This window comes from Prionailurus viverrinus, chromosome B4 (assembly GCF_022837055.1).
Source record: "Prionailurus viverrinus isolate Anna chromosome B4, UM_Priviv_1.0, whole genome shotgun sequence".
Lineage (NCBI taxonomy): Eukaryota > Metazoa > Chordata > Mammalia > Carnivora > Felidae > Prionailurus > Prionailurus viverrinus.
The window spans coordinates 28262391-28289891 of record NC_062567.1 but is presented as its reverse complement, the minus strand read 5'-3'; the positions used below and the strand labels follow the sequence as shown (position 1 = coordinate 28289891).

The 27501-nt window shown below is 36.9% G+C and overlaps 1 protein-coding gene across 14 annotated transcripts in view; it reads left to right on the top strand.

Annotated features, from left to right (window-relative positions):
• Positions 1-27501, top strand: part of PARD3 (par-3 family cell polarity regulator) — a 676275-nt gene that overhangs the window by 266606 nt on the left and 382168 nt on the right. For all 14 annotated transcript variants that reach the window (XM_047865961.1, XM_047865959.1, XM_047865960.1 and 11 more), the window contains one exon: positions 5722-5902. In XM_047865961.1, coding sequence (XP_047721917.1) covers positions 5722-5902 — 181 coding nt within the window. The remainder of the gene's footprint in view (positions 1-5721; positions 5903-27501) is intronic.

The following is a 27501-nucleotide window of genomic DNA, read 5'->3' as shown; positions in this document are numbered from 1 at the left end:
GAGGTCCTAGGAGAGAATCCATTTTTTTGCTTTCCAGAGGCTTCTTGCTTATGGCTTATGGCTTCCTTTCTTCATTAAAAAAAAAAAATTTTTTTTAACGTTTATTTCTTTTTGAGACCGAGAGAGACAGAGCATGAACGGGGGAGGGTCAGAGAGAGGGAGACACAGAATCTGAAACAGGCTCCAGGCTCTGAACTGTCAGCACAGAGCCCGACGCGGGGGCTCGAACTCATGGATCGCGAGATCATGACCTGAGCCGAAGTTGGCCGCTTAACTGACTGAGCCACCCAGGCGCCCCCCTTTCTTCATTTTAAAAGCCAGCAGTGTAGCGTCTATCTAACCATTGTCACATCTCTCTCTGACCACAGTTGGGAAAGTTTTTCTACTTAACTAGATTTGTGTGATTACCCCCTTCTCAGGATAATCCAGGATAATCTCTCCAGTTTAAGGTCCTTCATCTGAATCATATTTTATTCTCTTTATTTACTTTGAGAGAATGAGAGAGCAATTGACAGAGGGGCAGAGAGAGAGAGAGAGAGAGAGAGAGAGAGAGAGAGAGAATCCCAGGCAGGCTTCGTGCTGTTAGCATGGACCAGATGTGACCTCAATCCAGGAGAACATGACCTGAGCTGAAATCAAGACTTGAATGCTTAACCGACAGAGCCACCCAGGTGCCCCTGAATCATATTTTAAAGTCCCTTTTGCCATGGAAGGTTAACATCCACTGGTTCTTGGGTTTGGGGCATGGGCAACAAGGGGCATTATTCTGTCTACCACAACCACTATTCTCTTTTTCAATATGAGGACCATAAGGCTTAGAGATAGTTGAGGCCAGCGGATTTACCAACACCCACCGACAAAGTAAGATCAGAGCTAGTTTGGAATGGAAGTCTCTTTGATTCTGAATCCTGTGCTCTTAGCCTCTTTGTTACATGCAGTTCTGGGCTCTCAGCACATGATTGTACCTTAACATTAAAGGGGGTTTATAAGTGTTTGCCTGTGCAGTTTTAAAAACAGTTTGGAGGATTCTAATGTTTCTGAGTTAAAATGATTTGTCCTGAGGTAGGTGAGGAATGTATGGCCAAGTTTGGAGTTTATTTGTCTGTGGGTTTATACTGAAGTGTGGGTGTTACCCTAAATTCAGCATGTCTGTTTTTATGGAGTCTTGACTGATGAATGGATCAGAAGAAAGATTAAGCCATAACTATTGAAAGTAAAAATGAACTTTCAAAACTGATCTACTTCATGGACAGCAGCAAAGCTTCCATCTGTTAAAATATGGGTATGAGTCATGTTTCACAAATTTAAAAGCAGACATTTCCTTAATTTTTTGAAGGGCATGATAGAGATTTTTAATATGTGATGTTTTGTGAAGGTCTCGTTTTCTTTTGCTCTGCTACTATATGCATTCTTGCAGAGTAGATTTTCTAAAATTATATACCCTTCCCAATTTAACACAAAATTACTTCATATCCGCACCTGGCACTTAAATTTTGGTTTAAAAGAAAGCTGTGGAAATTGTATGTTATTGGCATATTGCAAATCACCAACTGTGATTCTGCCACTGAAATTCAAACAGCATTTGTTCGTGACACAGTCCAGATTTCATAATACTTGTGTTTTCTAAAAATGCGGGAGATAATTATTGAAACTAATACACATGTATAAGTTCTTCCATGTGTGGCATTTAAAGACTCGTTCTTTGTAATTTGCAATCTCCATTTTCAGTTTGCAGAAAGGACTTGATTCTTCAGAGAACACACCATTGTAAAAAGTTAATAACAAAACTTGAATTTCATTTGCTTCCAATTAAACACCAAATGTCAGAGCTTAATATCTTCAAAATGCATATTAAGCCACACACCTTGTGAGAAGTCTTATGATATTAAAATCAAGGATGAAAATTCAGAATCTCAGTGAAGAGCTTAAAATGGATATCATTAGTTTATCAGGGTTACTGAGGTACCTTGACTTTTAGCTTTATTTTGCAAGTTCAAAATTATAAATTGGATGTTACTGGATGGATGAGCATTCTAGTGCAGGGTTATCAAATTATGGCCTGTGGGCCAAATTTGGTCCACCACCTGCTTTGTAAACAAAGTTTTATTTAAACCTATTTTATTTAAACCATGCTCATTTATTTATGTATTGCCAGTGGCTGTTTTTATGCTACAAAGGCAAAGTAGAATAGTTGTGAGGGAGGCTGCATGGATTGCACAGCTCCAAAAATATTTACTATCTAGATGTTTCAATAGTTTACTGACCCCTGATCTAGTAGAATGTGTGTATTACTAATCCTGGGAGATTCTTGCCAGTCAGTGTCAGATAAATAGGCTGATTTTATTTCTGTATATGGAAACTTCAGTGTATACATACAAACACCTTTCCATTTTTTTAACTGCTAAGGATTTCTTTTCCCATTTATATTGCTTATTGTAAGGTTGAGTGGTCCAACTATTTGTCCTACTTTAATTTCTTCTTACCACTTAACCTCCCTCCACGTTGTTTAATCAGCTAATTATATATGATGCCACAGCAGGGTTCTGAGCTTCATGTTTGTTTACATGTCTCTGTGACCTTAGGTTTTCTTTTTTTGTCTTATGAATTAATTGATGGTATATAAATGTTCATGGAAATAGCATTTGCTCAAAATCACAATAGTCTCTCAGAAATAAAGATTGGAATGATTAAGTATTTACCATGGTCTGTAAATTCCTCTTACTGTCCTTTAACTGATAGGACTATTCACATTGGAAAAGCTTGAATTGGAGGTAGAAGGGGTGGGGATTTTGGGGGTCAGTCATGGTTCCACTTTCCTTGGAAGCCGAGGTTAGTTTGCAAGCATAGAATTGCAGTGTGAATGACCAACAAGGTACGACTGGTCTTTAGATCTTCATTACTCTGAGATTTTCAAGGACTGCCACTGTTTCGTGATAAAAAGAAATAGATTGAATTTTAATTTTCATGGTACTTTGTAATGCTGTATATTGTAGTTTTGAAATAATTTTATATTTGAGAAAAATTGCAAAAATAGTATAGACTGTTTCCACATACCCTTCATTCGCCTCTAATGTAATAGTGGACATAACTGTAGGACAATTACCAAAGGTAGGAAACTAGTAACATTGAGTCAATACTGTCTGTAGCCCTCATCTGAATTTTGTCTTTTTTTTTTTTTATAAATGTATGATTTTATAAATGTATGATTTTATAAATGTATGATTTATAAATGTATGATTTATACATGTATGACTTTTTTTAAAAATGTTTTTTAATTTTTGAGAGAGAGAGAGAGCACAAACAGGGGAGGGCCAGAGAGAGAGGGGGAGGGGGACAGAAGATCCAAAGCAGACTCCATGCTGACAGCAGCAAGCCCATTGAGGGGCTCAAACTCACAAACCTTGAGATCATGACCTGAGCTGAAGTAGGACACTCAACCGACTGAGCCATCCATGCACCTCTTGTCTCTTTTCTACTAATGTCCTTTTTGTAGCCCAGGATCCAGACAAGGACTGCACACTGCTCTGTCTCTTCCAACTTCCACAATTTCATAAGCTTTTCGTTGACTTTCATGACTTTAATATTTTTAAAGAGTTATTTTATACAAGGCCCCTTGAGTTGGATATATCTGATGTTTTCTGATGATTAGATCAAAGATACACATTTTCAGCAGGAATCACACAGAAGTAATTTTATATCCTTCTCTGCATTTTATCAGAGGGTGATATGACTTATTACTGGTGACGTTAACCTTGGTAAAGTGGTTTCTGCAAGTTTCTCCCCTGCAAAGATACTATTTTTCTCTTTTTAATTAAAAAGTATTTTGTGGGGAGATACTTTGAGATCTGCAAATATCCTGTTTCTCATCATATTCTCACCCAGTAGTTTTAGCTTCCATTGGTGATCTCGCCTGCAACAACTATTGCTGTGGAGATTGCTTGGTGATTTCTTCTATTTCCATCATTTCTTCTATAACTATTAATTGCAATGCTATGGTGTGGAAGAGCTGTCTATTTTCCACCATTAATGATTTCTTCAAAGATTTACTTACATCATCATGGATTCACACATATTTAGTTTATTTTGGGGCTAAAATCTAACTGTATTATTATTTAGTTGTTTACAGGTTGTCTCAGCTTTGGCCATTGGGACTTCTTTCTGGTTGGCACCTGATTTTTTTTTTTTTTTAACTATGTTTTTTTATTTCTTAGAGTCAGAGAGACAGAGCGTGAGTGGGGGAGGGGCAGAGAGAGTGGGGGACACAGAAACCTAAGCAGGTTCCAGGCTCTGAGCTGTCAGCACAGAGCCCGATGTGGGGCTCGAACTCATGAACTCTGAGATCACGACTTGAGCCGAAGTTGAACACTCAATCTACTGAGCCACCCAGACACCGTCCCTTTCTTTTTTTACGTTTATTTGTTTTGAGAGAGAGTGTGTCAACGAGGGAGGGGCAGAGAGAGAGGGAGAGAGAAAGAGAATCCCAGGCAGGCTTCATGCTGTCAGCACAGAGGCCAGTGCGGGTCTCAAATGCACAGAATCATGAGATTTAGACCTGAGCCAAAACCAAGAGTCAGACGTTTAACCGACTGAGCCACCCAGACGTCCCTCACCTGATTACCTTTGATGTGCCTCCTTCACTTTTGAGTACTGCTTTACTTTTTAGCATTGCCAAGGTGTTCCAGGCCCATCTATCATTTTCTCTGCCCCAACCCTGGAATCAGCTATTTTTCTAGGGAGCCCTTGTTCATTTATTGGAAAATGGTATCAGAGGCCAAGATTCAGGCACTTGTGTTCCTTCACACTGGGTGTGATCACTTCTAGGACCTCTCAGTGGGCAGGGCTAAGAACCACACATGCATTAACATTCATGCATCCCTATCTTGTCAGTCTACCTGCCCGCTTACAAAACCACATATTTATATTGATGCCTGTAATTTCAATGTAACATCACAGAATTTATTTTCTTATTTGTAATTTCTGTTTCTGACAGTGAGAATTTTGACTTTCATTATTCAAAATATTTTCTTTCTTATTCATTACTCGTGTGTGTGTGTGTCTAATAGTGTGAGAATTTGTAAGCCATGCACTTGTGAGAAACAAATTTATGTGAAAGCTTTTTTCTCTAACCTTAGATTAAGCAGTGAAAATAGTTTTCTAAAATTACTTAATTCTTTTCTCTCCTACCTCCTTCATTGTTCCTATTTTCTTTCTTTCAACCCTGTTCTTAGTAACTTCTGGGCGATAACTGTCTTTTATCCTTCCTGTATTTCTTATGCACAAATGGGCAGACACATGTATAATTTTTAATACTCTTTCCTACTGAGTGAAAGGTACCTTCTACCTTTTGCTGTATATACAGTACTATATATCATACATATGCATTACATATAAAATCCATTTTCTTTTACTCTTAGTATATCATTTACAAAAAGATTTAAATCGACCCTATTTCCTTTAGCATTCTGTGATATAAAACCATTTTATTATTTTTCATCCTTAGAGTTTTGGATTTGAAATGCACAACTGAGAAATAAAAAAGTAAACCATCAAAACTCAGGGAAAGACTGTTTCTTTGAAGTTTGGCTTCCTAAGATATAACATTTCTGGGTGCTTAGATAGCAGTATTTCTCCTCTATCGATTTATGTCCAATGTGGTATAAGTTTTTGGTAGCAATTATAAATGCCTTTGTTTATAAATGCAAATTTACCTTCCATTTCTAGCTGGTGGCAGTGTTTGATGAGCAAGATCCACATCATGGAGGTGACGGCACCAGTGCCAGCTCCACGGGCACCCAGAGTCCAGAGGTATTTGGCAGTGAGCTGGGCACCAGCAGTGTCTCCGCCTTTCAGCCTTACCAAGCGACAAGCGAGATTGAAGTGACACCTTCAGTCCTTCGTGCAAGTAAGTGAAGGCTCTTTCTTCTCTGCATGTTTCATCGTAATTTGCAGGGATGCCAACTCTTGTTATCCAGCCATGCTCCTGTGAATGGAGTTCATTATCTGTTTTTATCAAAACTGATTAAGTTTAGGACCTGGGCAAATGTCTTTTGCTGGAGAGGTAGTCAAGATTCTTCACACATTAATATATTAGGCTTATTTTACTTTAGACTGGTAGACTTTTAATCGCTCACCCAAGGTAAGTAAGGATAACTGTAAAGTTATATTACCTGAATTTTTCTTTCCGTATATTTCTTCTGAATGATAGATCAAATAGGAAATAGTCAAAGGCCTCACAGTGAATCAGAGCATAGCATCTCTGATTGATAATCAACTTGGATACAGCCATTACTTGAACTCTATCTAAAGAGCAGGTGATGAAGTGACCGCAGGGATAGAGTTATCTTCAGAGATTTGGAAGAGTGGCTGTTAGAATACATTCCGCAGGAAGGAAAATACAGGGCTTCTTGAGTTTATATTAGGAATCTGGGGTCATAGAGTACTCAAGTTCTAGAATATTTGCCTGAATAATTCTGTCTGCCATTCCTACAGATTTACTCAGAAAAGTGAAGAACTTTTGCTAAAAATAAAATCAGTGTTTGTAATTATCTAATCTTACAATTGAGCAGTTGTTAAGAAGGTCCATTTCAATAAATTTATAAGTTAAAAATTGTTGTCTTTTAGTCACATTTATGTGGAAACATTGCAGTTTTTTTTTTTTAATTTTTTTTTTTCAACGTTTATTTATTTTTGGGACAGAGAGAGACAGAGCATGAACGGGGGAGGGGCAGAGAGCGAGGGAGACACAGAATCGGAAACAGGCTCCAGGCTCTGAGCCATCAGCCCAGAGCCCGACGCGGGGCTCGAACTCCCGGACCGTGAGATCGTGACCTGGCTGAAGTCGGACGCTTAACCGACTGCGCCACCCAGGCGCCCCACATTGCAGTTTTTCAAGTGCTGTGTGATTTTGCCAATAGTCTTTAGTACATCTTCGTGTATAATAGGTAATAAAATATAATATTATATTATATATTTTATATTTTATTATATATTATATATTATAATTATATATTATATAATAATATATAATATTATATATTATTTATATATATTTACATATTATTATATATTATTATATATAATATATTATATATAATTATATGTAATTATAATTATATATATATTATATTATAATATCTCTATAATAATACACAGAATCCTAAATAGAATATAGTTAGATAGTATTTAGAATATATGGTTTATTCTTATAAAATTTAGGTTTGTATGCATGTATAAACATATTTTTAAACTAATTTTGTGGAAGTAACGTTTGATTACTACATGAATATGCTATTTTAAAAACCTTGTTGGATTTACCTCAGGCAACATTCCTCAAAATGTGAGGTATGTGCCATGCATGGCATGGTATGCAAGGCAATATGTAAGTGGTACACCAGTTACTTTTTCTGTTGTATAGCAGCTCATTAAGTCCGTGTTTTTAGTGATTGCTTGGAATAAACTTACTTATTATATTTTTTAATGTTTATTTATTTATTTATTTAGAGAGAGACTGCGAGTGAGGGAGGGAGGAGCAGAGAGAGAATCCCAAGAAGGCTCCACGCTGTCAGTGCAGAGCCCTACCTGGGCCTCAGTCTCACGAACCATGAGATCATGACCTGAGCAGAAATCAACAGTCAGACACTTAACCGATTGAGCCACCCAGGTGCCCCTAAATCCATTTATAAAAAGTAGATTGCCCAAATGTGATTTAAAGTAAATTTTAAGGCTGTCAGTGCTGAGCCTGCTTGGGATTCTGTCTCCCTCTCTCTTTGCTCCTCCCTTGCTCATGCACGCATACACTGTCTCTCTCTCAAACTAAGTAAACTTTAAAGTAAATTTTTAATTAAATAATACTATAGGTATTCAGGTGCCTGATATTTGGAAAATAGTGTCTTTATGTGAATAATTGCACCCTAATATACATAATTAAATATAGAGCTTTTTCTTATGTTGTTGTTGTAGTTTTTTATTCATGTGTTTTATAAAGCCGGATATGCCTCCAATGTAGCTGCTCCTTAAAAAAAGTGTTGGAGGAAAGGTAAATGCTGTCTTTATGTTAAGAAGAATTTGAATGGCATACTTTCCATCAAGTTTTGTCTTTTGACTGTTCCTCACTCAGCAACATTTCTTAACCACCACCACCCACATTTGGCTGGTCCTGTTGTGTTAAAATTTAAATGCTGTTTTCAACACAAAATCTCTCTTTTACCTTGTCTTTATTGAGAAAAGGAACTTTTATTTGAACCATTTGAAATGTCTTATAGCCATCAGTGGGAGAATATGTAAATATTACTTTTCAGTTCTGAATTTTATATGCTAAGTTTATTTAGATTTTATGGTTTGGGCAGCCCCTGGGCAAGTGTTTGGTCACCATCTACTAAACACAAGGTTTAGTGACTATGTAAAAGTTACCCATTATATACGAATCCCCTGTCTATTAAGATGATTGGTCATACTGTATTAATACCACTCACTCAAACATAGTACAAGAGTTGGACTATGATGGGCCAGGCATTGTGATAGGTAATGAGTCCAGAGTTGAGTTAATAAGGCCTCATCCTTGTCAACAAGGAATTTATGTTTAGTGGTCTTCCTGATTTACAAATATGGAAATAAAGAATCTAGTGATATATAGAAATTTGTGGAATTGGGGAATAATCAAATCTAATTAAGTGCATGGTTAATATAAGATTTCAGATAAATAAACTCCTAATACTTAAACTTAGAGAAAGAAAGTGATAACTCTATATGTTTTCCAAGTTTTACTATGAATGAATTCATTCCTCTACTTCTTTGCATGAAGAATTGATGTATACAATTTTCTTTTTTTCTGAGTAAAACAGGGAACATTAAGTTTGCGAATTAAGATAAAGCTTAGGTGGATTTAATACACAGAATTCTCATATTCAGGTCTTTTTATGGTTTTTTATAAGTTGACACTAGTTTGTCCTTGTAATACATATAAAGCAAGAACCTTGAGTTAGTTAAATTAGTGGTTCTCAGGTATGAGTGATATTTTCCCACAAGGGATAATTGAAAATATATGGAGATATTTTTGGTTGTCACAACTGGTAAAGATGGGGTATACTATGAGCATCTGATTAAGGCCAAGGATGTTGCCAAACATCCTACAAGGCATAGTACAGTTCCTCACATCAACTATCCTGCCCAAAATGTCAATAGTGCTGAGGTAGAGAAACCCTGAATTAATGAATCATCGTCTTTATGGTCAAAATAGCAGTTATCTAAGAGAAATTAAAACTAACACTTGATAAAAATTTTCTTGAGCCTAGTATATTGAACAGTGTTCTGAATAATACCCTTAAACTGAAGGACAAAAAGTGATGACTAGCTAATAATGATATTCCTCATAGAAGGTAATCAATAGGGGGAATTATGGGCAGTATTACACAAACAGTGCAAATATAAATATTAACACTAAAATAAGTTTTTTTAATTCCAAAAAATGTGCTTTAAAAAATGAAAAAGTAAATAAAATAGACCACATAGTGAAAGACTATATAAAAATCTTCTTAGGTTGAAGAAATAAAGTAAAAAAAGGATAACCATGAAGAATAGGTACCTGCAGGGAATGGAGAGAATAAGATGAACGAAATGGAGTAGAAGCAAGGCTGACTTAAAACCTCTTGTTTTGTATAGTTTGCATTCAAAGCATGTTATATTTTATGTAGTTAATAATCAAATTTTAATACTATTAATAGCTTAATAGTAATTCTTAAAAATCATTTGACATAAGTAAACATAAATTATATGTCCAGTTGGTTGCTCAGTCATCCAAGAGTAACTATTTCAGGTAACTATAAATATTAGTAATTTGTACCACCAAGGGAAGATGGAAAAAAAAAAGCATGAAACAAACGAACCTTGCAACAGTTTGTTGTTGGTAACATTGGTACCATTAGTCTTAGATTGTTGGGTGGATATTATGAGATGGAGGAAATGAAGAATTATAATAATATTCTAATTCTATTTCTTGTGCCATTGAGGATTCAGGATTCAGAGTATAGAGGAAAAGGAATACAGATACAACTTAGAGTAGAATACATAAAAACCCCATGATTCTCAATTTGAATAGGACATATAATGAATCTATGGTATGTTTCATTTCACACACATACAAAAATAAATAAAAATAAAAAAGGAAGGAGGAAGGAAGGGAAGATTCTATATGCATTTACTGAATATGTCTAGAATTAATGCCCCAGCCCAATAACTGAACATTCCCTGATATCTAGACTGTACTTTGGGAATTGCATTTTCCATTCAAAAGGACCAGAACTGTCCTTTTGGAAATTCATGGAGAAATGGCTGAATTCTGGTTCAGGGAGGAAATGTAGGAGATGATTCTGGATCATTCTGCCACATAAGAAAATAACGAAGCTATGAAAGATTACTAGAGTTGTGTCAGCAGGGCCCAGGAGTCATATGGAAGTTCCTACTGGCACAGGAGAGACTATTAGAACATTAATAAGGTTAGTAAATAGCAATGTATTCTTGAATTCATAATGACGATAAGTAAATAAGCTAGGATGGGGTGCCTGGGTGGCTCAGTCAGATAAGTATGTGACTTCGGTTCAGGTCATGATCTTGCAGTCCATGGGTTTCAGCCCCACATCGGGCTCTGTGCTGACAGCACAGAGCCTGGAGTTGCTTGGGATTCTGTATCTCCCTCCCTCTCTGCCCCTCCCCTGCTTGTGCTCTGTCTCTCTCTCTTTCAAAAATAAATAAACATTAAAAGATTAAAAAAATAAGTAAACAAGCAAGGTGAAGGATACTAATGGATCAACTTATTATTTGGGAAACTGATAAAAGAATTAAAGAATTAGGTATCTCTCCTCTCTTTCCTGTATGAATAGTATTATTGGGTAACTAAGTAGTAGATGAAAGGGAAGTTTCTTTGTATAGAAGTATCATAGCCAATAAGTGACAAAGTAATAATAGAATTAGAATATTACTAATTTGCCATTCCTGATGAAATAATGAATCTATGTACTTATCATCAATTACTTGCTAATATAAAAAAAGATAATAAATTAAGGAGAGTGGACTAAGTATCATGTGCCTCCTGATGGAAGAATATAATACTATGAAGTGGTCTTGACAAAAGAAATTAAATTTCAATCCGATCAAACATCTAGATCTAACTGCCAATTTTCTAGAAAATACCAGACACCTGGAAGCATGGCAACACCATAGGGATGCAATCAGTCAAGTCAAGACTGTGGGAAATTATAGAAGTCCAGTGACCCAGGTACTTCAATAGGTCAAGTGCAAGGTAGGGGAAAGAGATGGAGAAAGGAACACAGATTAATAGACACCTAAGAGATACAACATCCAATCATAATGTATGAATCTTGTTTAATGCCTGATTTAAATGAAACAGTACAACAAACGAATACCAGTTGTAGGCTAATTGGTGAGTTGAGCACTGATTGAGTATTTGATATTAAGAAAGTATTTATTTCCTTTTACATGTGCTATGTTATTGAAATTATTTTCCAAAAAGTCTTTATCTTTTTGTAATACATACTGAGTCAGGTTGTTGGAAATGATATATCTGGAATTTGCTTCAAAATAAACAGGCTGGGTAAGTGAGGAATGGGTAGCTGAGTGGCTATATGGGGATTCAGTATACTGTTCTGTTTTCATATGTGTTTATAATTATTCTTAATAAACGTGTGTGTACTTTTTTCAAGGAAACACATGCATAGTGCTCTTATTTAACAGTTTCACAGTTTACTTAATTTCAGTTTTTCTTCAGCTTTGTTTCATTTAATGTAACTCTGAATTTTAACCCAATATATTTTTAGGCTTGAATATCTTTGGTTAGTCATCTTTTCAAATTTCTCTGAAACTAAGAAAATATATCCAAATTTTAACTCTTAAATTTTTCATAAAATGCAGATATACTGATTGTTATTGCTACATAGTGATCAACATAGCATAAATATGCAATGTATAAAATATTTTGGTTATTGTGGAAATAAATGAGAACATCGAAATAAGAACAAACTATTTAGAGCCTGCTGTGGCAAGAGACTCCCCCACCATCACTTGTGTCTGGGGCTCCAAGACAGGCAGGGAAGTGAGGAAGCTTTATAGTAAAACAAAGGGGAGGGTCTAGATGTGCCCTGACTGGAAGCTGTTGGCACAGAGAATCTGTAAGGGAGCTACCCAGAAGCAGAGTACCCTATGTGATTGATTAAGAGGACATATTTGGCTTCCTCTGGTGGTTCTTAAGTTGAAAGCAGAGTCAAGAATTAGGGAAGCTGTCAGTTATTGATGAAATCCTGGTTATTTTGGGCTGTTACACGGATTATTGCTCAGCTTCCTGAACTGGTTGCTGCAGATCGTAGTCTAATTTCCTGGACTCGTTACTCTAGGTAGTAGAATGGCTTGTAAGGCTGGTTTCTGCAGACTGTAGGGTAGATTTTCATTGTTTTTAACTTTATTTATTTTTGAGGGAGGGAGGGAGAGAGAGCAAGAGAAAGAGAGAGACAGAGAGAGGGAGAGAGTGCGTGCACTCAAGGGCAGGGGAGGGGCAGAGAGAATCCCAAGCAGATTCCTCACTGCTGGCACAGAGCCCAATGTGGGGCTTGAACCCATGAACTATGAGATCATGACTTGAACCTAAATCAAGAGTCAGATGCTCAACTGACTGAGCCACCCAGGCACCCGTAGATTTTCAGTTTTACATATAGTCTGGACAAATGGGTATTTGTCATCTCATAGATTATAGAAGTTATTTTTATTATAAATGCATAGTATACCCAATTAGTACACTTGTTGAAAAATATTAAATTTTTCTAGAATAGGAAATTGTTATCTGAGAAGTCTTGTTCACAGAAGTGAGTGGAAGGGCATAAATAGAGTTTGCTAAGGCACTGTTACCCGTTCTTCTACGTCTCCCAGATTAAGCACCAAACATCAATTAGTAATTATTCATCAAAACTTATTTTTTTGATGTATCAGTGGAAAGACAACTGGTTCATTTCTTCCTTTCATTTTTTTTGGAAAGGAATGAACTAGAAATTAGTTGAGTGGCAGAAGGATTTGCTACCCTGAGTCACTTACTTTCTCAACATCAAGGCCACTGTATCAGAACGTACCTTTGTTTAGCATCCTGGAAGTTTCTGTGTGCAGTGGTATATATATCTCGTCAATTGTAAGATTCAGGATAAGTGACACACATTTTTTTATTTTGTTATTTTTTTTTTTAAATTTTTTTTTCAACGTTTATTTATTTTTTTGGGGACAGAGAGAGACAGAGCATGAACGGGGAGGGGCAGAGAGAGAGGGAGACACAGAATCGGAAGCAGACTCCAGGATCCGAGCCATCAGCCCAGAGCCTGACGCGGGGCTCGAACTCACAGACCGCGAGATCGTGACCTGGCTGAAGTCGGACGCTTAACCGACTGCGCCACCCAGGCGCCCCTATTTTGTTATTTTTTAAATGTGTGTGCATGTGTGCATGTTTTTTAATCCTGTGAAGTAGAAAAGCTGTTCAGAGAATCATTATGACTTTCCTAGACATGCTGCTTTGCTTTCGTGGACACTTCTCACCGTGATAATATCAATAATAAACTTTATATTTCCTATAACTTTAAATATTTCAGTATTTTGTTTTTTCTGTCATGTAAAATTTAATAATTTTCATGGTCTCCAAGTATTTTCATATGATGTGAGAAAAACTTAAGAACTTTAATTCTAAAAGTTCATTTGGTTTTCCTTCTGACTTCAGAAGAAATTAAAACATTTGGGCCTCTAAAAGTCCTGTGAGTCCTGGGCCTCAGGCATCCTGGATATATCAGCCCTTAGGGCTGTTGACAAGGGAGAATGGGTAGGAAGAGCCAGCATTTCACCTTGAACCTTTGTTTTAAGGACAATAAGCCATTTTAGGGAAAGATGCAAATGGAATTTGAAGATCTTGACATCAAGTCCCTGGAGCTTTTGGTGTACTTGTACTTCTGGGATGATGTTTGCATCCTCTCAGGCAAAAGCATACTTCGATTTAGAGATAACCAAATACCAGACCCTGCATAAGTGGTCTTGTTTTTTTTTTTTTTTTTCCAACCAGACTTTTGGTAAATTTGAGAGGGAGGCAGTCTGTTTTACTTTATCCTTAACGTGAACTTCCTATGCAAAAACTCCTTTCTAAGCAGTAGTACAGAGTAGTAGATTCATGGTTTAAAAAGACTACAGGCAATGTCCCAGCAGTTTGAACATTTGGGCAAGATTAGTAATCTCTCAGTCTCAATTCCTTAATCTGCAAGTAGTGGCCTCAGGATTGATGTGAGTAGTAAATCAGGTCTTTAAAGTCCTAATACAGTGCAGGGCACATGATAAGCACTAGATAACAGAAGAGTGTATGGTAGTGATGATGATAATGTTGTCTCTTGAGTGCAGACCTTATGGATGTTTAAAAGGGTTGAGAAGTTATAGACCCTAAGTGTGTGTGTGTGTGTGTGTGTGTGTGTGTGTGTGTGTGTGTGTGTGTAAAGATTTTTAAGTAATCTCTAATCTCTATTATCCAATGTTGGGCTTGAAATCAGAACCCTGAGATCAAAAGTCACGTGCTCCGCCAACTGAGCCATCCAGGAACCTCTATAGGACATATATTCTTTACTAGGTCACAATGCCTCTATTCAATATACAGTCAGATTGGGACTGTTTTCTGTTAACCTCACAATTCCGTGATACATGTTTAACTGTATCTATTGTCAGTGTTGACAAATCCAGGCTTATACCTAATGTGTTTAGGGGCACACATTTCCTGTGCAAATAAATAATTGAGTTCAAGTCTAGTAATTTCTTTTCCCTCTTCTCTTCTCTTCTCTTCTCTTCTCTTCTCTTCTCTTCTCTTCTCTTCTCTTCTCTAATTCTTGAAGACTTTTTGTGGAGGTCAGATGTTCCAGGGAAGTCCGATCTTAGAATCATGCCAGGTTCCTTTTCACCCCAGAATGCTAAATTTTTTGTATTAACTCTGGAAAATTCAGACTGAAGATTCAAGGTTCCTTTGGAACTGGCCCATGCCCTAATAACTGTAAAATTTCTGGAAATGGTATTGCTATAGAAATGTTGTGAAAGTGCCCTAAGCTGTGTCAATTTTACAGTTAGTTTTTATCCATTACTGGCAAAATTTTATTTAAATAGTGCTGTTTGATTAATTACTAAGATTTTACTAGTTTCCTAACTTTTAGAACTTAAAGAAATGTTGATAATTATTACAGAAGGATTGTGTCCTGAAATTAGCACCTCTTTCCTTTTCTTTCTTGATCTCACTTTTTTTCTTGCCCAAGCATATGCACATTGATTTTGCCTTGCCAAGAGAGCCAAGATCTTTGCTTTAGAAATCTATTCTCTTAACATGAACTGGTATTAGAATACTATTTTCCGGATTTGATTTAAATATATATTGAAAAATAGAAATAATATTCCTATTGTATTTCCTTTTAACTTGTGAAGTGGAGCATGGCATACAAATGGTATTCTCGGTATTTCAAATAATTACCTTCTTACTGTGCAAGTTCTATTCAGCATATAAAACTCATCCAGTTTTGTTGTAGATGCAATCTGATTATTACATGTTGACAAGGTCATATATCTATTAATTGGATTGGAGATGGGATACAAAATTGCTGTAATTATTGTAATTTTCTAGCTAATTGCAGGGTTGGTGGTGAATATTTTACTTCTGCAAAACGAAAAACAGTATTCCATCAGAAGTTGTTTTATGGGGTTTCAGACATTTTGTTTGATATCTTTGTTGCTTTTTGCCCACAAAGTATCTCTTTTGTATTTTTTGTGTATTGATCTGCCTCTGAATGTCAGAGTGCTCATTGGAAGGGATCAGTGGAAGCAGGCACAGACAGAGAGCTGGGTAGTACTCTCAGCTCCCTCTTTGTTCTGGTTGCCACGTTACCTCTATTGTTTATTTATAAATTGGAGTATTCTCCTTTCAGACCTATAATAAAGGTTGGATGGGTCAGGACCAACTGGAAGAAGAATCCACTTCACTGCTTTCTTGTCACCTGTGCCACACTCAGAAGCAGTCCCTGAAATGAGCATTTTTAAAATTAAATTCAGATTGTTTATGTGTTCTTTTTTGGTATTAAAAAAGGAAGTGAATTATTAGCCCACTTTGTATTATAATGTGGGGCTTATTTTACGTATTCTCTCTCCTATTTTTTCTTTATTTAAGGTAAGCTAGCTTCCAGAGCTGGAAGCCAAATTGACATTTTGAAAATAATGGTGTGTACACAAGGTGGGTGTTTGGAGGACTGCAGCTGGGTGGGGACTGTGCTACTGAGGGGTGTTGGAAGATGGTAGAAGCAGGCTGATGTTTATTCCCTGCTGAAATATAAACTGGAGGCGCAGGTGAAAATTGCCAAACCTAATGAGCAATTTGGCAGATAAGATGGGCTGTCAGGCGACAGCAGTTCAGCAGCAGGCACACTGTCTGCGAACCTGCTTGTTTGTTCCAGAGGACTACATTTAAATACCATAAATAAAATCTTTTTTTTTTTCATTGATATTTGGTATCACAAAGGTGCCTATTTTTATCCGTCAATTTTCCAATTAAATAACCAGCAATCAACATATGGTGATTTTGGTTGTGAAATTATTTTCAAACTTGTGAAATGCGTCACTCATAAAAAAGGAACAAAATACATTTTCCACACATCAGAACACAAGTAATAGTAGGTTTTAAAATACACTAATAAAAGATAAGTGATCACTTGCTTCATTGGACTGAAACATTTCATCTGTGGTCTTTATGTTGCAACACTCCAAAGTAACTTTGTAGTCTTTTCAATGTACTGTGTTATTTATTATCTGCTTACTTTACAAAAGAATCCTTACCTTCCATTGAGCATGTGAACATTTAGACATGTGCATGGCTTCTCCTCCATTGAGACTGCCAGTATATTACTGTATATTGTGTAAGGGACATTTGAAAAAGATTTTCATACCTTTATAGAATTGTAGCAGTCCCCTAGAGAACATCCAGGCCCACCTCCCCTATTTTTACCATTGGGAACCTTAGTCTATGTAAACTAACATCGTCTGTGCTTATGGCATAGCCATTGCTGGAGCTTCATGTTCAAGACAAGCCGAGTTACTGCCAAAAATGTATGAACCCTTACTGTTCCCTCAAGATCCCTTTGTTGGTTTCTTTGTGGCATCTCCAACACCTCACTTAGAGTCACAGCATCTTTGTGCTTCCTATCAGGCATCAGTATTTCTGGGTTATCTTTAAGCAGAGTAAACATTTGCTCCTTACATTATTTAACCACATCTGTGTGGTTAATTTTTGGCAAATCTCAACACATATGGAATATAATATTTTACACTTAATGACTGTTAGTCCATTAGGCAGAGAAGTATTATTTTTTAGAAATTCTCTGCCCCATGTCATCAGTAGGACTTTTAGCCTACAGTTAGCAGGTGATCCTTGGACAGTGTTTTCATCTGAGAAGCTTTGCCTGTGGGGGGCCCACAGTTCTGCCTAGGCAGGACCTCCACACCTTTACGTGTGGCACTTTAGGAGGGGGTGAGTTATAGGCTCCACCAGAAATTGCCTTTGAAATTAGACCCAAACTCTGTGGAACTGGACCCCTTGTGCATGAAACTCTCTGTATCTGTCAAAAACCTGCTGAAATCTGAGAGAAGAACACTTCTTACTGACTTCCCCTCCCGCCCCCCCCCCCCCCCCAAACACTTCGTCCCCACTGCCTGAATACTTCTTCCCTTCTCCCTTCTTTTTGTCTTTGGCTAGTATCTTGTACTTGACCCCGAGGTCTTGTACCATTGCTTTTGTATTGGAATATACCTTACCTACCCAATTATATGGTCTGTTTATAAGCTGCAGAAATAGTTACTGACACTGGAAAACTTGTAAAGGTAATGTAGCTATGGATATATTAAGAAGGTACATTTTAAGTCAAAGCAAGGAAGCCCATTTCCAAATGGCAATTAGAGGTAGTAATGCACAGAGAAAATAATTTTATGAACATATTGTACTGCAAGATTAGGTTGTAAGCAAGGTTTCTTTTTCTTTTTCCCATTCTAACCAGGTACGTACGTTCTTTTTTCTATTAGCGCATGCCACAGAGAGACCCATATTGTGGGTGATTTTTGTCACCATGAAAGCCTGGCAGATAAAATCCTTCTCTTCTTGCTGCACTTGATATAGATCTCTTATTTGCTTCTTCAGACTGTTTGCTTATTTATTTTTTCATTGCTTTTAGTGTCAGAAATGGCTTTGCATCCCAGTTGTGTTTGCTTCTGTACCCAGCTGGAGATGGGCTTCATATCTCCGAATCATTTTGTCAGTCCCACATAGTGAAGGACTGCAAGGAAGCCACACAAAAGACACAAGGTGCTTGGTATTTTAACCCCTTCTGATTTGTTCTTGGAATGCACAGGCTGTAGTCTTTATGAGGGACCCTTTTTTTTAAAAAAAATAATTTATTGTCAAATTGGCATACATACAACACCCAGTGCTCATCCCAATGAGTGCCCTCCTCAATGTCCATCACCCATTTTTCCCCTCCCCCTCACTCCGTTCACCCTCAGTGTGTTCTCTGTATTTAAGAGTCTTTTGTGGTTTGCCTCCCTCCCTCTCTGTTTGTATCTATTTTACCCCCTCCCTTCCCCCATGGTCTTCTGTTAAGTTTCTCAAGATCCACATATGAGTGAAAACATATGATATCTGTCTTTCTCTGACTGACTTATTTCACTCAGCATAATACCCTCCAGTTCCACCCCCATTGCTGCAGATGGCATGTTTTCATTCTTTCTCATTGCCAAGTAGTATTCCATTGTATATATAAACCACATCTTCTTTATCCATTCGTCAGTCAATGGACATTTTGGATCTCTCCATGATTTGGCCATTGTCGAAAGCGCAGCTTTATAAACATTGGGGTACATGTGGAGGGCCAAGTTTTAAAGAAAAAAGAATTAAGTGTAAATCAATGTATTAATTCCTGATGCTATTTTGTATTTACTATATTCACTTATATTGATTTATAAATTAATAGTATATTAATTTTCATGTATCGGTTCATTCCCTACATTTTAGCAAATAGGTTTTCTCCTTCATAAAGAATCTGGTTGTTACAGTGTGTGCACGTAGTATGACTCATGATGTGTAAGTGCATGTGGGCATATTTGTGCTCGAGGAACACATTTGAGAAAGGACTGATAATGCCTTCTCTCAAAGAGATCTTTTTTATTCAGCTCTTTCCATGTCTTATGTTTGATGCTTCCTTTAATTATTTCCCTCATATTCGTACTTGAGTGCATGTAAACAAATTTAGAATTTTCATAACTCCATAAAGGGGATTATGCTTCCATTCCCTCACCTAGGATTTCTCCTTCTTGTCTCACAAGTCCAAGCTGTTGACCTTGCTCGCCTTAAAGACTGTCCCACTGTGTGTTCCCGGCATGGATCGCCTTTTTATTTATGTCCTTTCCAAAAGTTGTAGAACATTTTCTGTAGCCTACATTTTCTGTCTATCCTGTGTGTAGAGCAACCACTATTTTCAGCTCTTTCTTACAGAGTAAAGGATAAATGGGAAAATTACACCAGCTTGTGGCCTGTGCTGCAGTTGTGTTCCCAACACATTATACAGCAGCATCTTCTGGTTCATAGAATGGTACCCTGGTAGTAATTAGAAAAAAATACATGTACGTCTGTATGAGTATATGTATATGTATACATAGCTGATAGTGAACTTATGTATGGAAGGAGTGCAAGAGTAACTTCGCGAAAATAAATCATTTTACAAAGATGATCTCTATGTTTAAAGATGAAAATTGCCATAGGATCAGTTCTAGGAAGCCTCAGAACAACCATAAGATGGAAAAAGCAGTAACCAAAGGGTATTTCAAAAGAGTACTGCTAGGTTTACTCAACCTATCATCAATTTAATTAAAATGTGGTTTGTGCCATGCCTGATCCATTAGTTAATTTGTTATTTAAGCAGCTTGAGAAGTATTTATTTTAAATATAGAACTTGTGTTAATGAGTTGGAAAAGAGTATTCCATTGCTTGGCAGGGATGTTACAGCCCAAAGATTTATGGCTTAGTACAACAAAAACCAGCTGGTGATCAGCTTGCATAAGTAATATGAGTACACACTAAGATTTGATAATAGCCATTCTCTTGTAACCAGAATAAGGGGGTTGGGAATAGGAGGCATAAACAAAGTCGCTGGTGAATGAAGAATCCTAGGAGAAAACTGCACTGAATTCTGAATACAGGTCTGTGATGTATAGTGAAAGCTGGAGAGATCATGCATCTATTCCAAGGGGGAAAGGGAGAGCCAGGTGGCCAGGGGTATGTATGGGCCTGCTGTCTGTGTCTCTGCTCCAGGCACAAACGTTACCAGTCCACCTTCTTCATTTCTCTTCCTCATCTAAAATTTGCCATCTCTGGAATACTGGCTTAAATGGAATTAATACATAATCTGTCTCCCCCATGTTTGAAGAGCAGTGTGTTTGTAATTCTGTGTATATGTATGTGACTGTTTATACATATGGATTTGTTTTCTATTCCTGCTACAACAAATTCCCACAAACTTAGTGGTTTAACACAACACAAACTTCATTACAGTACTGAAAGTTAGGGTGCTATGGGGATCTCACTGAATGAAAACCCAGGGGTTGGCGGGCTGTGCTCTCTTCGGAAGGTCTAGGGGAGAATCCATTTTCTTGAATTTTTCCAGCATCTGAAGGCTGCCTGCTTTCCTTGGCTCGTGGCCCCTTATGCCATCTTCAGCATCAATAACCTTGTATCTCTTTGACTTCTTCTACAGTCAGATCTCCCTCTCTTTTCTTCTGCCCTTCTCTTCCATTTTTTTTTTTAATTTTTTTTTTCAACGTTTATTTATTTTTGGGACAGAGAGAGACAGAGCATGAACAGGGGAGGGGCAGAGAGAGAGGGAGACACAGAATCGGAAACAGGCTCCAGGCTCTGAGCCATCAGCCCAGAGCCTGACGCGGGGCTCGAACTCACGGACCGCGAGATCGTGACCTGGCTGAAGTCGGACGCTTAACCGACTACGCCACCCAGGCGCCTCGCTTCTCTTCCATTTTTAAGGACTCAGGTATTACATTAGGCTCCCTTGGATAATGCATGATAATCTCCTCATGTCAAAGCCTTGACCTTTGTTACACAGACAAAGGCACTTTTGCCATGTAAGGTAATAAGATTAGGATGTGGACATCTTTCGGGGCCATTATTCTGCCTACCACAATATGCATATACTTAAATATTGTAGAGTAGTGTGAAAAAAAATACTACTTCTGTTGGTTTCAGTATGAAAGCATTATCTTTCCTGATCAGGTTATTCTCTGAACAATGAGCGTCTGACCTAAAAATATTCATGGGATGGCATTTTGCTTTAAGTACATAGGGAAGGAAAATAATGAACCGTGGGGCAACCACCTCATTAGAAGTATTTTTGAGGCCATTTTTTATTTGGTTAAGCCAAATGGAGCAATATTTATAAAAATAATAACTCTAGCCAATGTTATGTACTTCTGTTTGCTTGATAAAAATAATCTGTAGTAACAAATTTGCTTAATATGTCTTTTGTATAATTAAAATAATTTTTCATAAAATTATTGACATGCTGTAAGTGTGAAATTTCGATTAGAAATGTACAATTTGTGAATACTGGAGACTGTGGGCAATGTCCTTGTCTTAACACGTACTCTCCCTTACCTGCTGAAGCTCTCCCTCTTCCCTTTCTTATGTTTTATTTTTTTTTAAGTCTCAAAAGTTATGTAGATGTTTATTTTAGCTATGTTCTAGACCTTCCTGAAAGGATCTGAAGAATGACTTTGAGGATTATTACAGACATTGATGGTACTTGTAACTATCAGATGTAATTTTCATTCTTTAACCTCCATATCAGGTTCCATTCTTGAGCCATTTTAGAAGTTGCTAATAATTCTGTTGTGAACAGAGGCTTTAAAGTGACTGAAGACTAGTTCTAATGATTGTTCTTAAGCACATTCACCTAAAGCCCCCCCCCCCCTTTTTTTTGTATTACTTCACCTTGTTTTCGTATTTTGATCATAAAGAAGTAGATTCTTGGGCATTTACCAATCTTATAAAGAACTAAGTTTTCTTAAACCTACCACCCTGTTCTGTTTTTTGTTTCTTTATATTTTGCTTATTTTGTGGCTACTGTGTACCTCTCTAGCTTGTAAATTGTGATAAGGCAAAGAATCATATCTTTATTTCCATCCCTATGCAGCAACTGGCACCATGTTTTGCATTCAAGAAATATACTCCCATTTCCTTTCAGTCCCATGAGACCGGCAATGGCGTCACGAGGGAGGACATAAATCATGGACTTGGTCACAGATGGTTTGGAGGGGTGGACAGTCTATTCAACACAAGTTCTAAATAATCTAACGTGATGAAAGACTTTTCATATCTTTGAATATAATTTCTACAGATCCAAGTCCAAATGTATCCTTGGTCTTTTAATTTTATTCACAGTGGTGCTAGCATTCCTTTAATAGAAATGAGAAATGTTTTTTTACGCTGAAGAAGTGTTTTATAATATTTTCTTTTGAATATAATTTTATATATTTTTTAATTTTTGTACATTCCCCAAGATTGTAAATTTATATGGAAACATCACAAATAATCTCCTACATCTATATCCTCAATTGGGTATGCATGATTAGTGGCCAGTGCTCTATTAGAGTAGAAATTGAGATCCTTAATTAGAAGAAATGTCTACTGAAAACACAGCTAAAATGATTGCTCTCTGCTTTGTAGTTACATCATCCATCTTTATTCACTTCCTTTAGTATGAAGGCCAACTAAATTGCTGCATTTTTGTGAAGATCAAGGCTTTTGTGAAGTACAAGCCTTGTTTGCTTCAGGGGAGACATTTGGGCTAGCTATAGACCATTTTATAGTTGTGGTTATTTTCCCTTACCAACTTTATTTTCTTTTAAGTTTATTTATTTATTTTGAGAGGGAGAATGCAAGCAGGGGAGGGGCAGAGAGAGAGGCAGAGAGAGAGAGACTCTCAAACAGGCTCCGTGCTGTCAGTGTGGAGCCTGATGCAGGGCTCAGTCTCACAAACCCTGAGATCATGACCTGAGCAAGATGCTTAACTGACTGAACCACCCAGATGCCCTCCCTCCCTTACCAATTTTAAAGACAGAGTATATATATAGAGAGAGAAAAAAAAGTAAAAATAACATTTTTGAACTTAACAAATTCAGGAACAACCACAGCATAGCTTTATCCTCTAGAGCTTGAGTATTACAGACCTTGTTTCTGCTTTACTTATGTACAGTAAATGATGCTTCACCATCATAGGTAATGGAAAATGTCGAGGTGTGTAATCTTATGCCAGAGTCGGGACTGCCATTACAGTGGTGTACTAAAAATGTCTGGAAAAGGGGTGTGTGTGTGTGTGTGTGTGTGTGTGTGTGTGTGTTGCAGTGATTCTTTGCCTTTATTTTTGTATATTCACAAGTATTACTCCTTTTTATTGACTTAAACCTGAGTTTTTATGTAGGCTTTTTTTTTTTACTTGAAAAAGTAAATATTTATATTAAAGGATATAATGCTAACATTAAAGAATACTATATAAGATCAAGATATTGTTTATCTAATGGGACTTTTTTTCTATATGATTAATTCAGTGTTTTTTCTAATAAATGAAATGTTTTATTTCCTAGTTTTTTTTAACCTAGTTTTTCCTTCTTGATTTATTTCTCATACAATCTGTCCTTGAAATAAATACACGCCACACACATGACACACACAGAGACTTCTAAAGTTCTTAATCTGATGAAGCTCGTAAATAGTGATGTCTCTCTGTGTACGTCTCACTGCTTTTTATAATTTCCTTTTAATTCCTATGGGTTGCAAGCTTCTAATTTTTATGCTCCTCACATTTGAAAATTTTGTCTACTCCTCTGCTAATCTTATTGGTAAATACTGTCTCTTTGAGGATCTTCTGGTAACATAGTTTAAAAACATGAGAATATTTTTCACCTTTCTTCATCATTAGTTCCCATGTATCACTCCACTGTTCCCTGACAAGATCTAAGTATGTGTGGGTGTGGTACAGTCCTTTTGTCTCTGTAACTGGATTATGCTCAAATGTGCTTTATTTTTCTGAAAAGTGTCAGAAATCTGATTACAGTAGTGTTTGTTACTTGCATTTTCAGAGTTAAGACACACCTAATTTAAATGAGGTTTAGGCCACATGTAGACCCACTAATGGTGTTGTTAAAATAATTGAAGTAATTTCTTGTTGCATCTTAAAAGTTGTTTAAATTTTGCGAAACAGCATTTTAGGGGGATTGACTTAGGAAGTCTTTTCAGTGAAACAGAGCCTCTTCCAAATGAATGTTCTCTGAAGTCAGCACAGTCTCTTGTAAAGAGATTCATTCAGCTGTAGCAGAGTAAATATCATGGAAATCATTACAATGAATATGCAACTTTAGTCAGCTTTCCTTTTTTAAAAAAAATTAACCCTAGGTGGGAAAAAAGGCTATTGTTCAGTATTGTTACATTGCGTATTTCTCGCTTGTCTTTATAGTTTTCTATGTTGCAAGATGATTTCTCTTTTGCTAATTTTTTTATTACAGAAGATTTGAAACATATATAAGACTAAAGAGAGCAGTATAATGACATACATCCTCACCTCTCAGTCTGACAGGGATCAATTTATGCCCGATCTTGCTTCATGTTTAGTATATCAAATGGGATGATTTCAAAGGAAATTCCATACCTTACACAATATTTTGTTCTGAAAATGCTTCAGTATATATTTCTAAAAGATGCAAACTTTTTGCATAATCCCATACTGTTTTAGAAATGATAGTATTTTCTTAATGCTATGTAATATTATTAAAATTACTCTGTTTCATTAATGTGGTTTCATATTTGGCTTGTTTAAATCAGTATCCAAAGAAAATTTACACATTGAATTTCACACACACACACACACACACACACAAAATGATTTATTTATTGAAATTAATTGTTTTTCTTCCTGTGGTTTTTCTCTGTCTGGACTTTGCTGAATCCATTCCTGTGGTATCAACTGTGTTCCTGTGTCCCCCGTATTAGGTACAAAGTCTTGATTTGATTCTGGTTTTGATTTTCCAACAGTGGTATCTCTAGGTCCTGTTGTATGGTTCTATCAGGAGATGCATAAAGTCTGGTGGTTTCTCATTTTGCAGTATTAGCAGCATTGGTGATTTTTGTTTGGATGGCCTTTTTTTTTTTTTTTTTTGTATGTTTGCAACATGTTGATATTCTAATTGTCTTCCACTTATTAGCTAAAATATTCCTATAAAGAGAACTTTTGTGTTGTCATTGAGTTTGTTACCCTGTGGTAGCTTTTGCACAGGGAAGAGAGACAAAATGCTTAATTCCATTTCTTTCTTTATCAGTTTGCAGAATAATGAGTTTGTTTTCTTGGCTAAAATCCTCCTGGTTTCTCCTTCCTTCCTTCCTTCCTTCCTTCCTTCCTTCCTTCCTTCCCTCTTTCTCTCTTTCTCCCCTTCCTACCTCCCTTCCTCCCTTTCTCTTTTCTTTCTTTCCCCTCCCTCTCCCCTTTCTTTCTTCCTTCCTTTCTTTTTCTTCCTTTCCTTTCCTTTCCTTTCCTTTCCTTTCCTCTTTTTCCTCTTTTTCCTCTTTTTCCTCTTTTTCCTCTTTTTCCTCTTTCCTCTTTTTCCTCTTTTTCCTCTTTCCTCTTTTCTGCTTTCTTTCCTAGAGAGCATGAGCAAGGAAGGGGCAGAGAGAGAGGGAGAGAGAATCCCAAGCAGGCTTCACACTGTCAGCATAGAGCCTGACTTAGGGCTCCATCTCACGAAATGCAGGATCATGACCTGAGAGTAGGATATTTAACAGACTGAGACACTCAGTCGCCCCTCTCTTTCCTTTTTCTTCCCTCTTGAAAAAAATGTGTCATTAAAAACTTATGAACATTAACATAGTTATTGTTTCAGTATATTGCATTAATGTTCTTACTGGTGCTCCTATTGCCATATTTGTAATAGTGACAGTTATTTAGATTGGCCCCTGAATGCTTTTGATAAGAGCATGCTTGCTTTCTGCAATGGCAGTGTATTCATCTTACATACTTTCTGCCCCATACCTGGAACCAGTCATTTCTTTAAGAAATTCTTTTTTTAGAAAGTTTAAAAAAAATGTCTATTTTGAGAGAGAGAAAGAGAGAGTGTATGAGCAGGGGAGGGGCAGAGAGAGAGAGGGAGACTGAGAATCCCAAGCAGGCTCCACACTGTCAGCACAGAGCCCAAAGTGGGGCTTAATCTTACGGTTCATGAGATCGTGACCTGAGTCAAAATCAAGAGATGCTCAACCGACTGAGCCACCCAGGTGCCCCTTACTTAAGCATTCTTGTCTTGTTAATAGGAAAGGGTATTCAGAAATCACTGTGTATGTATATTCCTTTTATTTTGGTAAGCTTAAAAGTAAGTTAAAATCAAGAGCATCCTGGTCTAATTTCAGTATTCAAAGTGATGTCTGAAAGTGTAGTGATTAGTTGAGAGTTCAGATTTTTTCCTTTTGATTTTTTTCTCTCCAGATTTGTTGAGAAATAATTGACACACGTCACTGTGTAAGTTTAAGACGTATGATGTGGTGTTTTGTTTACGTAGGTAACAGAACGGTTACTGCAATAGGTTTAGCTAACATTCATTTTTTCATATAAGTGTAATAAAAGTTAAAGAAAGAAGAAAAGGAAAAAGGAAAAATTCCCTCCTGTGATGAAAACTATTAGAATTTACTCTCTTGCAAACCTTCCTGTATATCACATAGCAGTTAGCAATAGTCATTGCGTCCTACATTACATGCCTCGTACTTATTTATGTTATCATTGGAAGTTGGGGACTTTTGACCACCTTCCTCTAAGTCCCCCTCCCTGAGGTTTTTAATTTTTGCGTATGTTGCTGCTTCCTTTTTTTTTTTTTTTTAATTGAAGTATTGTACACAGTGTTACACAATGTTGGTACACAATGTTACATTAGTTTCAGGTGCCTAACAGTGATTGGAAAAGTGTATACATTTTGCTGTGCTCACCACAAGTGTAGCTACGATCTGTCACCATACAACAGTATTACTATAGCATTGACTATATTCCCTATGCTGTGCCTTTTATCCTTGTGACTCATTCATTCCACAACTGGAGAGAGATGAATCTTTTTAAGGGCACTAAGCAATCAACATGCATTCTCCATGCCAATTCCAATTTTCCTTTATTGGGATTGTGATGAACATTTTAGTAAGTGTAAGACTAATGTTCCCTTGGGCACTTATGGCTGTGCACTTGATGAGGTCTCACTTGGCAGGTGTCAGAATCATTGATGGGTGGTTCTGCTTGGCTTTCAGTGGGATGCCAGAACACAGACCTACCACTGTGCTGGTATTTGTAGGACATTTTTATAATGACTGGTAGCCAG